General features: G+C 41.5%; 1 protein-coding gene across 11 annotated transcripts in view; it reads left to right on the forward strand.

Moving 5' to 3' along the window:
• Positions 1–16,860, forward strand: part of tns3.2 (tensin 3, tandem duplicate 2) — a 56,821-nt gene that overhangs the window by 29,925 nt on the left and 10,036 nt on the right. For 6 of the 11 annotated variants that reach the window (XM_061824578.1, XM_061824575.1, XM_061824574.1 and 3 more), the window contains 7 exons: positions 8,031–8,187; positions 9,057–9,472; positions 10,692–10,775; positions 10,914–11,045; positions 11,351–11,446; positions 16,111–16,188; positions 16,466–16,543. In XM_061824578.1, coding sequence (XP_061680562.1) covers positions 8,031–8,187; positions 9,057–9,472; positions 10,692–10,775; positions 10,914–11,045; positions 11,351–11,446; positions 16,111–16,188; positions 16,466–16,543 — 1,041 coding nt within the window. Of the gene's footprint in view, positions 1–8,030; positions 8,188–9,056; positions 9,473–10,691; positions 10,776–10,913; positions 11,046–11,350; positions 11,995–12,071; positions 12,386–16,110; positions 16,189–16,465; positions 16,544–16,860 lie in introns of those variants that run through there. The other 5 variants (XR_009795680.1, XR_009795682.1, XR_009795683.1 and 2 more) reach the window with 5 other exon arrangements.

A 16,860-nucleotide genomic window follows, 5' to 3' on the forward strand; every position in this document is an offset into this window, starting at 1 on the left:
AAGCTCACAATTTGAAAGGCCATGGCTCAGCTGTGACAACCATTTTATTCGCGGTGATGTAATTTTGGCCAAGGAACTCTCCCCACCACCAAGTCGGCAAGCAGATTTGACTTTAAAAAAGAAAATTAACATTTCTTTATCTTCACCTCGCATACATCTTGCAGATCCAGAAACTAAGTTTTATGATGAATTTTGAACAGTTGTTGTCTCGTGATTTCTTGCAATGACTCACTGCAAGAGCATTTGACATTTTCAAATAATCACACCAAACTAATTGAGACTATTACTACTTCATGGCTGGTGCATTTTTGTTTTTCAAAGTATACTATGATATTCAACCATCCAAAGAAAGTATTAAAGTAACCATAAGACCCATATCTCACGTATATATATATATATATATATATATATATATATATACTTGTTGTGGAATCCAAAGTGTGTTAAAAAAAGTTATCTTTACTGTTGTTGGTTTTAATTTATAATGAGGCATTAAAAACTGCATGTTAAATCTTAAAAATTAATTTTATAATGATACTTTCCTTTTTTTCTTTCAATTGCTAGGCCCTATCCTACATGATTACCTAACCAAAAGGGCAAAGATGCAGGAATTTTTAATCTGCTGAAAAACAAGGTCTGTCTGGATCCTTTTTGCATGGACTCTTTCCATGGATTTAACATTAAGGTATTCTACTATGTCATTAATATAAGCATGACATTTCCTCAGACCAAATTGATTACATTTGACAGATATTTATAATGTAATTTATATATTAGTTATTGTCTCTGAAGGTTTTTAAAAAAAGCAAAGAACAAACAAATCTGTCAGCGAGACACTTATTCAGATGTTAGTGATCTCACCCCAATTTTTATTGACAATTACTCTTTTTTGTCTGGCCACATTGTGTCAGAACAACCATTCCCCATGTTTCCATCTCTCCTGCGGGTATTATTCGTTACTCAGACCTCAGCTGCCCGTAACTTGGCCTCCTGTCTGCCATGCAGGTGCACCAACAAAGCGAGCTGTCCAAACACCAAGGGAGGACAGTGGAATCTGGTTTACACATGTCTACTAGTGTGCTCAGTTTGACCACTTGGCAGTTCTGAATAGGAACAGAAGGGAAGGCACAGCAAGCACTGAGCTTGATTGACTTTTACTGAAGTTGGGTCTTCCCAAACTAACTGACTGCCCTCCCTTACAGTGCGAACTCCACGGAGAAAGAATTTGGCCAAAATGCTTCAAGCACCTTTATATTTCAATAAATTTGTAGTATTTTTGTTAATTTTCAAAGTTGTTGGTAAATATATTTTGGAATTCTGCAATATATTGGGCCCAATTTGGATAAGCAATGCTTCTTAGTTTGTAACTTAGAATTTTTCAGTTGTATAGCAAGGCTTTGTCTGTGTACTCCAGATATTAGCTTGGTTGGAGACTCTTAATTTGCTGATGTTTGAATGTGTGGTTTTTGTGTCTTTCCTTTGATTGGCTGTTGATCAGTGCAAGGTGTAACCTGTCTCTCTCCTCAGGTTTGTAGGAAATCAGTATTCAAGATGGATATATATAGTGCTGTAGTGATGTATCTCAACACAGTTTCAAGTGTTTTAGTGTTCTCACTTGCATTTACACATTAGTATCATCCACATAATAATAGTGCTTAGAATCTTTAGTAGCATGAGTGAATAGTAAATCACGTATACAGTGTTCCCTCATTTAACACTGGGGTTCGGTTCCAAAAAATACCCACGTTAAGTGAAATCTGTGGAGGTTGATTTTTTTTTTGTTTATTTTCTTCACGTTTTTTCATTTACACTATGGTTTTTTTAATCTACATGATTTTTTTTCCATTTACAGTATATGCTTTTACTTTTATAGGTTGTTTTTGTTAGTTTTATTTCCATTTAGAGTGTTATTTTCATTTACAGTGTTTCTTATACATGTTTAAGGGTGTAAAACCCTTAACCACATACTTTATAAACTTTACTGACAGGCATTAGCATTTTCTCACATTTCACTTGTTTAAACACTCAAAGTTCAAACCTTCATAGATTAAAAAAAAAAAAAACAACAACAACACTCCGGTATTCTAGAATGAAACCAAAGATCGAAACTTGTTTTAGGCCAAAACATTTATTTGAAAAATAAATACTGTATATAAACATCCCTCCCTTTCTTCCGGTTTTCAAACTGATAGCAGCTAAAACTGAAGGCTCTGACCAGCCCAATCCTAATTCAATAAATACTGCTGAATTTTGACCAAATGTTGTGAATACTCGTGGGACACTCCTGCCGACGACTTCAGTGGACTAAAATCACCGTCTGTGCAATCTTAGTATCCAAATTGGAGCCGTATCGTTGGCGTCAAAGCTGCTCAGCCTAGGTTAGTCTAGTTTAGACCCCGAACAACAAAACGGGTCTGTTTTCTAATATTTACTAAGAAGGAAAACATCAAACGCTAGTATCTACACGTCCTGCAAAACCTGCATAACGTATACTACGAGGATAGTGAGTACTCATCAAAAGTTGGGCGAGTGGAAACGCCAACTTAAACTTGCTTATCGGCCTTGTATTCCTTAGCTTAGGTTGCTAACAAAGAGACGCGTTTGTGATCAATTTGTGGATGTTGAAGAACCATCGAACGTGAGTAGCTTCATAAGTTGTACAACGAGGGCCGTGAGGACTTATAGAAAATTTAACAAGTCTTATCTGAGTACATCTTAGTACCCAAATTGGTGCCTTATCGTTCGCGTTGAAGCTGCTCGGCCCAAGTTAGCCTAGCAGGCTAACAACATTACCTACATAGAGTATAAAACGAGGACAAAACATCGAACGTGAACGCAACCTTCAACTACTAGAGTGAGGGCCATTGTGGTTTGAATCCCTTCCATCCACATATCCTTTTAAATCGCCATATCTTTTATATTTTCACACAGGTGGTATGTGATTTGTGTACCTTATGTGGTCGCTGTGTTTATGTGATTGCTTTCATTTGACCTTAACTTTAACATAGATTAGGTAGTGAAGAAACGGGTCCAAGCGGGGTGGAACAGTTGGGGGAAGGTGTCTGGTATTCTATGTGACAGAAGAGTCTCCGCCAGGATGAAGGGCAAAGTTTATAAAACAGTGGTGAGGCCAGTATGATGTATGGAGTAGATACAGAGGCACTGAAGAGACAACTATTTTTGTTTTGTCTGCTCAATGGCGGGAGTAGTAATATCACGGATCATCGACTAGCTGTTATACTCACTTTAGTGGCTCTTAGCACACAACGCATCCCGACTCGTATTTATGGTGATGCGCGCGTGCACCCCTCCCACAACCAGCTCCACCCCGCCGCCGCCGCACAGTGATCGCAAGAGGCTGCCTGCTTGAAAAGTAGATCTTGGGGTACAAACGTCTGGCCACCCCTGGTGTACATTCTCTACATTTAAACCAACTCCTCAGAAAGGCATCAAACAAATCTCAGCGGTCCATATAATGAGATTATTGTTCGTCATCAGTGCCACACCCCTTTTCCGACATGTCAACTTCCACCTGTGTGTATTCTGGCTCAAATGCACAGGCTTGAACATCATACGTTATACTATTTTTGTTTTGTTTGTTTGTAATTATTTTTCACAAAAATCGGCCACAAAATGCCAGATAGTGGACGTTCTACGTTGGGTGAAACGTATACACGAGCAATGGGGGGTCAGAACAGCAAGCACTGCAGGCATGGCAAATGCTGATTGGCTGTCAGTTTTCCAGCCGGGCTCATTGGAATTTCTGAGCGAGAGAGAAATTTCCATAATACGTTTCCAATTTAGAGATGTTTCTTGGTGAGATCTGTGGATAACTCTGGCATTAAAAGAAACACTGAACCCTCATCTCCTAACTTTTAATTTTTACTCCCATTCCAATAATTTTGAGGGGAGTCTTCCTTTAACAACAAGCGCAGCTGGAACAAAGTGCTCTACATAAAACAAAACAAAACTGTCAGCCGCATGGCCAGGCCACTGTCGTGGGCGGTGCTTCCTGTGGGGGGCATGGCCAGGCCACTGCCCTGGGCGGTGCCACCTCTGACAGCTGTCACACAGCTGCTTTACATTTTGGACACTAATTGACCAAGCATTTAAGTGGTGAATGTGTCATTGGCATTTGCCAGTTTGCTGGGTATACTTTACTGCATCCTGGGATACTCCGGTACTGTGCGTAAGTTCGCAAGTTTAGTGTAGAGCATTCCTTTGTCACAACAAGCCTGTGCCTCTTTAGTTTGACTACGTCTTTTCCATGTTTTTAAGTTTGCCTCGTAGTCCTTGTGCATGTTTTTGTATCTTGCCTGTTGCCTAGTGTTTATGTGCTTCCATCTGTTTTGGACTGCCTTTTCGTATTCGACCTCCTTCTGGAATAAAACCACTCTTAATATCATGCCCTCACCTCCTGCGTTTGGATCCAGCCCTGTGCCGCTTGCTCATGACACAAAACAATTTCTAATTAAAACAAGAGATCCCTTTAAATTTGGGAAATCTTCTGTTCCGTTTACGATCAGTTTAAAGCCCAAACTGAATGAAAGAGTTCTATACAAACACCTCAATTAGAAAAAAAAAAGGGGCTGAATACAAATGGGATTTCATTCTGTTTTCTAAGTTTGGAGTATTCCTTTTGCCAAAGCATTCAGAAGCAAATTTTAGTAACCATGAATCAAAGTGGTGCTGGCCGGTGTAAGGTCATGATCCATCTTGGCGTAAATGTGCATTGATGTTATCATTTGCAAACGTAATTAAGGCAACTCCCGACCAGAGCTAGCATACGACCGAGATCTTGTTTTTCACTACTTGTAAAGTTTTTATTAAGCTTGTTTCACTAAAATTGTAAAAACATTCCCAACTATTGTGCTAAAGAGACGGTGGACTGCCATGTTGATAAATGACATGACAATAACGTTGATGTGACAATGTCCTACGTATGTTCCAATTAAATGTAGTACACATGTATAACTCTGATCAGAATTGATTGTGTCACATGTAAACAATGACTAGAGCATTTCAGACAGAATGAATTCTATCAGAATGACAAAAAAAGGCTGCATGTAAAACTAGTTATTGGTATTTCCAATTTTTTAATTGTCTGTTCGTGTATATTGTGTGAAACCGTTAGCAGACTAGAGAGAAGCCAGATTGAAGTCTCCACTGACCATGAGGGAGCCAGGTCATCGTAAATGTTGAGAACACATGAAATAGTTATATGGGTTTGGAAAATATTCCAACTGTAGTTGGAATATTGGAATGTTATAGGTGGCCTCAAGATGGTCTTTGTTTCACTAGGAGGTACAGCCTTCATGGCATTTGAGATTTTCAAGGTGAAATTGTACAAAGGTTCATCAACTGTCTAGCATTCTCAGAATCAGCTTTATTGGCCAAGTGTGTAAAAACACAAGGAATATTTCTACGGCAGTCGGTGCTTCCCTGGTCCGACATTCAGAAGAACAACAAAGTAACAGGAACAAAGAACAAGAGACATTTGTGTTTATAAGAACTATTCCTTATATGAGTCACAGATGTGCAAGGTGTAAAATCTTCAGTTCCATGTCCACTCTGGACCGAATTTGAATTGCATGCAAGTCTTCAATAGTGGGTAGCGTGGTGCCGACAATCCGTTCAGTGGTTTTGATTGTCCGTTGCAGTCAGAGTTTTTCCTTGTGGCGGCCCCAAACCAGACTGTGATGGAGGCAAACAGTACTGATTGGATGACCGCTGTGTCGAACTGTCTCAGCAGCTCTTATGACAGGCTGTGCTTCCTCAGAAGCCACAAGAACTACATCCTTTGGTGGGCTTTTTTCAGGATGGAGTTGATGTCCGTCTCCCACTTTAGGTCCTCTGAGACTGCAATTCCCAAGAACTTGAAGGTCTTGACAGTTGACACAAGACAGTTGGACAGGGTCAGGGGGCAGCTGTGGTGGAGGATGCTTCCTGAAGTCCATAATCATCGCAACAGTCTTTAGAGTGTTCAACGCCAGGCTGTGTTGACCACACCAAAGCTCCAGTCTCGCCCCTTAGACATGCAGATTCATTGCCCTCTTTGATGAGGCCAATGACCGTAGTGTCATCTGTGAACTTTAGGAGTTTTACAGTCGGTTGCCACCAGGTGCAGTCTCTCCAACCTCTCCTCAGGGATGTAGTCAGCTTCATGGGGAGGTTGATTCTCCTTGCACTTTGTACCTCTTAGTGGTTTTAACATCGCAGACAAGCAGCAAAAGTCTAAAGGCCTACCTGCTTTTATTACTTTTGAAAGCTTTTTTTCATCTTTTTACATTGCTCTAGTTCTTCCCGCTGCCATTTCCAGTGTTTCACCATGTATTCATTTATGCCAAGTTTATGTGCAGCAGCTTTGTTGGCTTGTTTATCACTCACCTCGATTGCTTTTAACTTGAAAGCTGTGTCTTATGCATTTCTTCTTGCATTTTCCATCATGAGGGTCTGTTCATGTGAATTTTATTCATGCACAAACTGTGAAGTTACATTAAACTTGCGTCTTCCTCGACATATATTCCACCTGTCCCAGTCTTTTCTTTTCTGCTCAAGCACCCCTGGCTGCCATTAGAAAAAAATACATAAATTTGCCACATCATTGCATAAGCCGACCTGATCCAACCTGTTCTAGCAGCTTCCTCAGATCCTGAAGACAATGGGTAGCAGGTTTGTTTCTCCAGGCTCCATCCACCAAAGCTCAAAATAAGGATGGGAAAAATACAGAAACCCCCGTAACAGACGGATAAAGAAAAATATGACATGGCTTGCATGTCCATACTGCACGTGCATCAGATACATATCCTGTTTATATCCACATATTGCTTGGGTGGGATATGAAAAAAATGAATTGTACTGTTTACATTGACATAAAAAAAATCTGTAACATTGTGCAAGATAAATAGAATTGACCTGGACTCTAAATATAGCCTTATAGTGGTGCTATACTCCGCTCAGTAAAAACAGGGCTATTGTAAATGTTCTGGTTGAAAGTGCATACAACAAGAATGTCGCGGTTGAAAACCTTGAAAATGGTCAACAGCAGGTTTACAAAATGTACAATGAACATGAAAAGACAAAAAGAGTGGAAAAGTACATGAAGTGAAAGTTGCTGTCATTCATTTGAAATCTTCTAGTGGCATTGCTTCATGGATACTCTCAAAGAGGAATCCATTAAAGGCACACGTGCCATGATCTAATCTAGTGAAGCTATGTATTGTCATTTGTAGCGCTCATGTTAGGTGAGACAAGGCTGGTCTCAAAAGCAAAGTCCTCCATCTCAGATTCCTTGAATAAAAAGAGTGGCAGGGGACGAGTGGGTGGAGGGTGCTCACGTATCTGAACAAGGAGCCCTTTGACTGTCTTTGTAGTGACTCATGGTACTTCAGGCTTGCTTTTGGCCCACGGAGGCATGCGTTCATGTCTTCTCTATGATACACAGTTTGACGGTCAAGATGTTGGGATGTTTGAGCCTACATGGAACTTTTCTTTTTACTAAAGTCTTATTTTGAAGTAAATTTAGTTCACGGAACCCTAACAATTATTTGCAATTTGTTAGTACTGTATTTTCATCTGGCGGCATGATGTTGGAACTTGTTTGACTGCTGCCTCATAATCCTGAGGAGCGGAATTTAAATCCCAGCCCCGCCTATGTGGAGTTTCCATGTTGTCTCCATGCCTGCATGGGTTTTATCTGGGAACTCCGGTTCCCTCCTACATCCCATAAACATGCATTGATTGGAGACTCTAAATTGTCGTTAGGTGTGATTCTGAGTGCGACTGTTTTTTTTTTTTTCTCTGAGCCCTGTGAATGGCCGGCAACCAATTTCGGGTGTAGTACGCCTACTGCTCAAAGTCAGGTGGGCTAGGCTCCACCACTAGTGACCCTTGTGAGTGTAAGCGGCTCAGATAATGCATGGATGAATGGATGTACATACATCTCGTTAGTGTTTCAGTATCAGAGAAAAAAAAAAGATTGAACAAAGAAAGACCCAGGCTATCATTCTGTTTTTTTTTTTTTTCCCTAGAGTCCAGAAGTTTCCTCGATAGTGCAAACCCTACCGGTAGCTCTATTGATGGCGAGCTGTTCAGATCAGATGTGTCTATAAGCTCTGCTTCCTGTCCTCGAGTATTTGGTTCCATGTGTTCTGTGTCATCAAGCAGCCCCCTTTTACACAGAGACAGGTATGCACATATCAGACATATATATTTTTTAAATTCATTAATGGTTTTCATTAATTAAACAAATTATACATACAAGCCGGCCCTTCCACCTCACAGTTCTGAGGACACTGGTTCAAATCCAGCCTTGCCTATGTGGACTTTGCATGTTCTCACTGTGCCTGTGTGGGTGTTCCCCCTAGGTGTGAATGTGAGTATCAATAATTGTTTTTCTATGTCCCCTGCAATTGGCTGTCTGTCAGTTCAGGGCGTAACTCGCTGCTCGCTCAAAAATTGCTGACATATGTTCCATCACCCCCGTGACCTTAGTTAAATAACCGGTATGAAAAATGGATGGATCGATGGATGGCTGCCTGCATTGTAGGATGGATGGATGGATGGATTGATGGATAATACAAACATAGGAGTAAATAACTTACCTCTTCTATGTGCATTTTTGCAATACAATACAGCTCTTCACCAAGGCTCAACCAATATCCTTGTACAGACAGTAGAACAGCACAATTACTTTAAAAAATCTGTATTGTCAATAAAAACCTATAATCTTAAAATCCTGGGTCCACACCATCTTTCTTAGTCTGTCCCATCAGACAACCTTCAAAGTTTTGTGGATGTAGGTTAATATTATTATTATTGTTATTATGTGTACATTAAAATATAACCATTTGAGAAAAAAAGTATGAAAATCTTATCCACTAAGCAACATTTGAATTCCCAAAACATTAAACACATTAGTCTTCAAGGATTGACAATTGGATCTTGGTTTAAGATTAATTTACAGTAAATCTCAAAAGCTAATGTACAGATTATCATTGCACTGATTGTTGTAAAAGTTTCTACTAATTCCAGTGTTTCCTGTATTTCCTGTACAGCTGCACGCCGCCACCACCACCACCTGTGTTCCAACAGCAAAATTCGAATTCTCCCCAGCCCTCGATTTCTGTCAAGCACAGCACTCATAATGCTCACAGTTCACTTCTGGGGCATCTGGGTGTGGCTTCTGGGACCTCCAGGGAGGCAGATAGCACAGACTTGTCCTCGTTATTGCCGGTAAATGGCAATCTAGAGCACACCCTGCCGGAGGCTATGGGCGACCTCAGGGTCCTTAATCATGGTGGAAATGATGACCTCCTGTCACTGTTGCCTGAAAAGAGGAGAATGGGTGACCTTGGATCCTGCTTGCCTTCTTTGAGGGTTTTTTCCAGTCCTCACATCGAAAGCCTTTCTTTCTCATCACTGACCCTGGACGCTTTCAAAGGTTTCAGTGGGACCACATCTCCTGGAGCAGGTACATATACAATCTAGGGTTCTTGCGTGGGCATAGATGTATTTTAATATTTCAGCTTCACAATAGGAGATTATTTCTTACAACAACAAAAAGAAAGAAACCTCAAAACGACAACAGGCTGAAACCTAAAATTGCATCAACACCTACAGACTAGACATCCATAATTATATCAATTTATGGATTTTAGTAAATGATTAGTTGGATAGCATTATCATTGACTGATGACTTTGAGAACTTTGCAGGTATGTTTTTGCATAAAGCATAAGAATATTGTTGACATGCTGACTCCTACCACATGAAACATCATCTTTTGTTGTTTGAGTTTAATGATCCTTTCGTCACGGTTGAAGCTAGTCAAGGTGAGGTATTCAAGACTACATGTGTTAGACCCAAATGCAGAGAAACATAGAAGCTAGACAGGAATCCAAGAATCACAAAAAATATTTATTTTGAAAAAAAATGGGTGGCATGGTGGACCAGCTTTAGAGCATTGCCTTAGCTCTAGTGTTGGCCTCACAGTTCTGAGGACCGGGGTTCAAAGCCAGCCCCACTTGTGTGGAGTTTGCATGTTCTCCCCGTGCCTGTGTGGGTTTTCTCCGAGCACTATGGTTTCCTCCCACGTCCCAAAACCACATTTTAATTGGACACTCTGAATTGACCCAAGGTGTGATAGTGAGTGAGACTGTTGTCGGTCTCCATGTGCCCTGCGATTGGGTGGCAACCAGTTTAGGGTGTACCCTACCTCCTGCCTGATGACATCTGGGATTGGCTCCAGCACTATCACGACCCTCATGAGAATAAGCGGCTCAGTGAATGGATGGAAAAAAAACGCAAACTAAACAGTCCAACAACCAAATAAACAAAGTAAATTATATCTTGTATAAATCTGAAGCAGATAAGACATGGCACAGAGAGATAATGGCAGGGGTACAGACAGACATGGCTTCAACAACCCAATGGGTTAGGGTAAAACCTAGACCTAAAAGAAGCCAGGGAGTTAAATACACACTCATTGACAAGACAATGAGTAAAACCTGGACAAGACACAAGTGGCTAGAGGGGGCTGACTGGTCAACACAAGGAAGGAGGGTAAATGCGAACAGATAGACAGCTAAAAAAATGAGCTTGAGACATGGAACACAGGAAATAAACAAAACCAATCAATTAAAACGGAGACCACAACACCTTTTATGTTTCACTTCTGTTTTTTTTTTTTAAGAGTTTGGGACTAGGCAGGACACTGTGAAGTTTGTTCAGGACACTTCCAAGTTCTGGTACAAGCCTGAAATTTCCAGAGATCAAGGTAAATATTGTCTTTTCAGAGTCACATCCAAACCGTTAGTAGGTCCTGATTCAAAGTGTTTTAACATGTACAGCATGGACCTTATCATTCTAACCACTGCTTTATCTTTCTGGCCCTTTTCAACTGACCTCCCGATAGCTATTTCAGTGTTAAAGGATAAAGAACCAGGCTCTTTTATTGTCAGAGACAGTCATTCATTTCGTGGGGCTTATGGATTGGCAATGAAAGTAGCCACTCCTCCTCCAAATGTGCTGCATCAAAGTAAAAAAGGTAGGTTCAAAATGAAAACAATGCTATATAATCAATTTTGTTGGATTGGGTCGTCTGGGTATACAGCGTCAATTCCATTTATCATGGTTAATATACTACATGTAACAGTATTAATCAAAGAGGATTGTGATATACAGTATGTGCATCATAAATGGAAAGTCTTGTAAGTTTGATAAAAGTTCAATTTGGTTTAAAACAAAGTTGCTGGTTGTTTGGCTTCTGGAAAATGTTTGAAATGGTATTGTCAAGACCTTGTGAGAATGAATGTAAATCTAACACCCTTTTTTTTTCTTTTGTCTCTGTAGTCGGAGATCCATCCAATGAGCTGGTGAGACATTTTCTGATAGAGTGTACACAAAAAGGTGTCCGTCTTAAAGGCTGCCCCAATGAGCCATTGTTTGGTGAGAAAGTCCCATTTCTCCTGAATTATTTTCGTGAATTGATCTGTTGAGCTGTTCTTAGCATCAACAAGAAAGTATCAGACATTGGATGAATGAATGCCATTTATTGTAATGACACCCCTGTACAACAAAATAGAACTTATCCTTATCGGTGCATACATAAAAGCAAGGTAAAAATAAAAAAAGAAATAAAAATACTTGTAAAACGGAATGCAATCAGGAATCAGTGTGCCTTCACATTAAGAGCGCAGCTATGGGAAAATGAGAGTTTTGGGTGGTGATGGCTCTAGGGGGTAAAAAAAAAAAAACTGTTCCTCTGTCTGTTGGTCCTTGCTTTTGCACATCTACTGCCTTCCAGGTGGGAGGAGCTTAAACAGTTGAATACCAGGGTGTGTATTGTCCTTAATAATGTTCAGAGCTCTGCTGAGGCACCGAGAGGACTACATTTCTGCCACAGAGGGTAGCCAATGATCTTCTATGCTGCTTTGATTGTCCTCCGAAGCCTTGCTCTGTCTGCCTCCGTGCAGCTCCCACACCAGCTGGAGACGGTACATCAGCAGGCTCTCTGGATGTTTTAAAACATTTCTGATACCTCGCTCAGGAGTTCGGTATCAAATTTTAATAGGTTCGTCGGAGATAGGCACTCAGAAATGAAGACAAGACACACTTCTGGCTACCAACAATTGGCACTTTATTGGTCCCACACAGAAATGGTAACACAAGCACAAGCACAAATCACGTGGTATGAACCTAAGTAATATCCAATCAGCTCTTAGAAGAATATCCAGCTCTTACCGTGCGCCAATAGGAGGGAGAGCCAACACTCCAGGTAGAGAGCAGCTTCAATACCGGCTGGGCATCCGTACGCAACCCGCAGCAGACTCTACCGAGAGTATCCAAAGTTCTCCTTTTATACTCTAAGCGTGTGCGGAAGGAGGGGTGAGTGGCCAATTCATCCCGCCTGACGCCACACTATTCTTTGTTACCAACAGATGGCGTTGCACGACATCATATAACACAAAAACATCTTTTTATGACATTGCTGGTTATCCAAACATCCTTTTATGACATTGCTGGTTATTCAAAGCTATTGCGATCGTCTTTTAGGTTATACAACACGAAGCTATTGCGAAACATCTTTTAATTATGGAAAAACAACACAATGAAATTATTCTTACTTCAATGGATGACCGGTAGAAGCCCAGCTGCATCTTTGTGGAAGTAGAGATGCTGTTGAGACTTCTTGATGTAGTCTGAGATGTAGTCAGTCCAAGAGTGGTCCTCAGAGATCAGGACTCCCAGGAACCTGAATGTGCAGTCTCTCTCCACACACTCACCGCTATTGAAGAGTGAAGTCGGTTCAGTTCTGTTTCTCTGAAGTCCACAGCCTGGAGGTGGGGCTCGAAGGCGAGCGCCTGGTGGCCGGGCCTGCACCCATGGGGCTTGTCCGGGCACTGCCCGAATGGGTAACATGGGTTTCCCCCTTCCCATGGGCTCACCACCTGTGAGAGGGGCCATAGGAGTCGGGTCCAATGTGACCTCTGCGGTGGGGACCTTGGTGATCCGATCCCTGGCTACAGAAACTAGCTCTAGGGACATGGAATGTCACCTCATTAGCAGGGAAGGAACCCACGTTGGTGCGTGAGGTCGAGAAGTTCCGACTAGATATAGTCGAACTCGCCTCTACGCACTGCTTGGGCTCTGGTACCACTCCTCATGAGAGGGATTGGACTCTGTTCCACTCTGGAGTTGCCCACCGTGAGAGACGCCTAGCAGATGTGGGTATACTCATTGCCCCCCGGCTCGGGCCTGTACATTGAGGTTTACCCCAGTGGATGAGAGGGTCGCCTCCCTCTGCCTTCAGGTGGGGGGACAGGTCCTGACTGTTGTTTGTGCTTATGCACCAAACCGCAGTTCGGAGTACCCACCCTTTTTGGAGTCCTTAGAGGGAGTGCTATAGAGTGTGTCTTCCCTCACAACATCCATCAACCTTCTCTTTGGTCTTCCTCTTGCTCTTTTGACTGGCAGCTCCATCCTCAGCACCCTTCTACCAATATATGCTCTCTCTCGTCTTTGAACTTGTCCAAACCATCTAAATCTGCTCTCTCGAACCTTGTCTCCAAAACATCCAACTTTGGCTGTCCCTCTAATGAGCTCATTTGTAATCCTATCCAACCTGTTCACTCCAAGCGAGAACCTCAGCATCTTTATTTCTGCTACCTCAAGTTCTGCTTCCTGTAGTGTCTTCAGTGCGACCCGTCTCTAATCTATACATCATGGCCGGCCTCACCACTTTTTTATATACTCTGCCCTTCATCCTAGCGGAGACTCTTCCGTCGCTTAGAACACCAGACACCTTCCACAATCTGTTCCACCCCATCCATCCATTTTCGGAGTCGCTTATCTTAACATGGGTCAAGGGAGTGCTAGATCCTATCCCAGCTCTCATCGGGCAGGAAACAGGGTACACCCTGAACTGGTTGCCTGCCAATTGCAGAGCACATGGAGACAGACACAATAAAATTTCCCACAAAAGTTGAATGAAATGAAATATCAAGGGTTACTCCTAATAAAAACATATGTGTGCGTTGTATTTGAAGCAATGCAGTGGACCCAACCGAAATGTAGTATTGTGGTTATCTCAGCATACATGCACACATGCACCACTACAACATAAGTAACAAAAGATGAATATGAGAGCAATGTTTCAATTTATATTTCTCTGTAGATTATTTCCATCTGAATCTGATTCACAATTTTTGTTCAAATTCAGCCATTTTCATGTGAGCAGAAGAAGTGCAACATGTGACTGTCAGAACTCAGCATTGGACAGAAACATTTCCTCTTTATTTAGAGAAAGATGTCACCAAACAGATTTGTGGATCCTTTATGCCGTCCGACGCGCACATCGTCATATTTCGTACGCAGATCTTATGTTATGTTATGAGAACGATTATGTGGTCCACCCCAAACTATATATATTTTTTTAGTAGCTGTATACACACCTACCCGTTATTTGGAACCCACGAAGCTCTCGTCATCTGCACCCGTGCAATCCATTTTTCACAACGAACCATGTCTCATGAAAACTTATGAAGAGTAAATCCCTTCTCCCGAGTTTTCAAGCAATGTCCAGCAATGCAGTAAGCCGGCATTTTGGCTAACACGAAGGAACAACAAGCTGCCTTCCCGGAGGTAAAACTAATGGAAACAAAACAGTCCACTAGGGGGCGACGCTGTCCTTTACGTCACTTCCTGCTGCTTCTCAAAAACAAATCCCTCGAGAGGATATTCATGGCAGGAGTTACAAAAAGCTGTATACGTCAAAATCATGTTTGTGGTGAAAAAACACATGGGCCCATATTGGCTGCCATTTTTTCATTAATAACAAACTAAAAATCATCCATTTCATGACAGTAGCCCTTTAAACATCTCAAGGAGCACTGTGCAAGCAATCATATTGAAATGGAAGTAGTATCACACCACTGCAAATCTACCAAGACCCCGCCGTCCCTCTTAACTTAGACCCTGAACAACGAGAATACTTATCAGAGATTAAAACCAAAAATCATTGTCACTGTGTGAGAACTGAACCCTCATTAGCTTCACAGTCAGTTGACTGAACTACTTTTCTTCCAGTGACTTTACCGTCTTTATGTAGAAAGTTGTATGATAAATTATACAGACAGGTACCTTTCAGAGAGCAGGTGGAGGAACAATTAGAAAGATGGAGGCACACACTGGAAAGGAGAGGAATGAAGATTAGCCGAAGTAAAACAGAATATATGCGCATGAATGTAAGGAGCGGAGGAGGAAGAGTGAAGCTCCAGGGGTAAGAGATAGCAAGGGTTGACGACTTCAAATACTTAATAATACAGATACAATACAGTTAATAATACAGAGCAATGGAAAGTGTGGTAAGGCAGTGAAGAAAAAAGTCCAAGTGGGGTGGAACAGTTGGCGGAAGGTGTCTATGTGACAGAGGAGTCTCTGCTAGGGCAAAGTTTATAAAACAGTGGTGAGGCCGGCCATGATGTAAGGATTAGAGACGGTGGCACTGAAGAAACAACAGGAAGCAGGACAGGAGGTAGCAGAAATGAAGATGCTGAGGTTCTCGCTTGGGGTGAACAGGTTGGATAGGATTAGAAATGAGCTCATTAGAGGGACAGCCAAAGTTGGATATTTTGGAGACAAGGCTAGAAAGAGCAGACTTAGATGGTTTGAACATTGTCAGAGGCGAGAGAGGGAGTATATTTGTAGAAGGGTGCTGAGGATAGAGCTTCCAGGCAAAAGAGCGAGAGGAAGACCAAAGAAAAGGTTGTAAACCCTAAACTGTCAATCACAATGCACATAGAAACAAACAACCATTCACATTCACAATTATGGACAATTTAGAGTTTCTAATTCATGCATGTTTTTGTGATGTGGGAGGAGTGCCTGGAGAAAACCCACACAGGCACCTGGAGAACATGCAAACTCCACACAGGCGGGGCCAGGATTGAACCTGGGTCCTCAGAACTGTGAGGCCAATGCTCTACAGCTGAGTCACCGCTATTAATTTTTTTCCCATTATTTTTAACTTATTCAAATGTTTCTTCTGTTGGTCTGTTTGCTGTTCAGCTGTCTAAAATTGATCATTGATTTATGTTGGATTTTTCTGCTAGGGAGCCTCACTGCTCTGGTGTGTCAGCACTCCATCACACCTCTGGCTCTGCCCTGCAAACTCATTCTGCCTGACAGAGGTAGGATGAACATTAATGGAATGTCATTTTACACACGAAAGACTCAATTAACAACTGGATTTAGATGATCAATAACCCCAGTGAGCTAAATAGAGCATGTTTGTACAAAGCAGTTTGCCACCAAAGTTTAACGGTGGCTTTTGTGTTCAGAAATCTTATTTGTATGATTTGAGACCTATACAGAGGTTTTAACTTTGCTGAGTGAAATTCATTATTAATCTGTGAGAGAAGTTCATTTCTTAGCCATTCACGACTAGTGCCTTTCTATGCCGGTCAGATCCATTTGAGGATATGAGTGACTCCCATGCAAAGACGGTGACAAACTCAGCAGCTGAGCTTCTAAAGCAAGGAGCAGGTACAAAAAAAAAATCCGAAAGTAAACTTGTTCAAACTGAAATATTTTGGCTGGAAAGTTTTGATAAACATTCTGTTTTCACTACATTATTCAGTAAGCAGCGATCCTCAACTAGGGTACTTTGATCTTGTGTATTCAGATCACCAAGAGTCGCTGCTGATAATTATACAATTTTACTTAAACTGTCCAAATTAAATCAGAAATACCTTTGTTTATCTCTCTATCTATCCCAATGATACAGAGTGACAAGCAGAACATTTACTGAATTTTCTCGTGTATAATCTGTATTTTTCCCTTCCAAAAATGTAAGAAAATCA

Source organism: Syngnathoides biaculeatus, chromosome 7 (genome assembly GCF_019802595.1).
Source record: "Syngnathoides biaculeatus isolate LvHL_M chromosome 7, ASM1980259v1, whole genome shotgun sequence".
Classification (NCBI taxonomy): domain Eukaryota; kingdom Metazoa; phylum Chordata; class Actinopteri; order Syngnathiformes; family Syngnathidae; genus Syngnathoides; species Syngnathoides biaculeatus.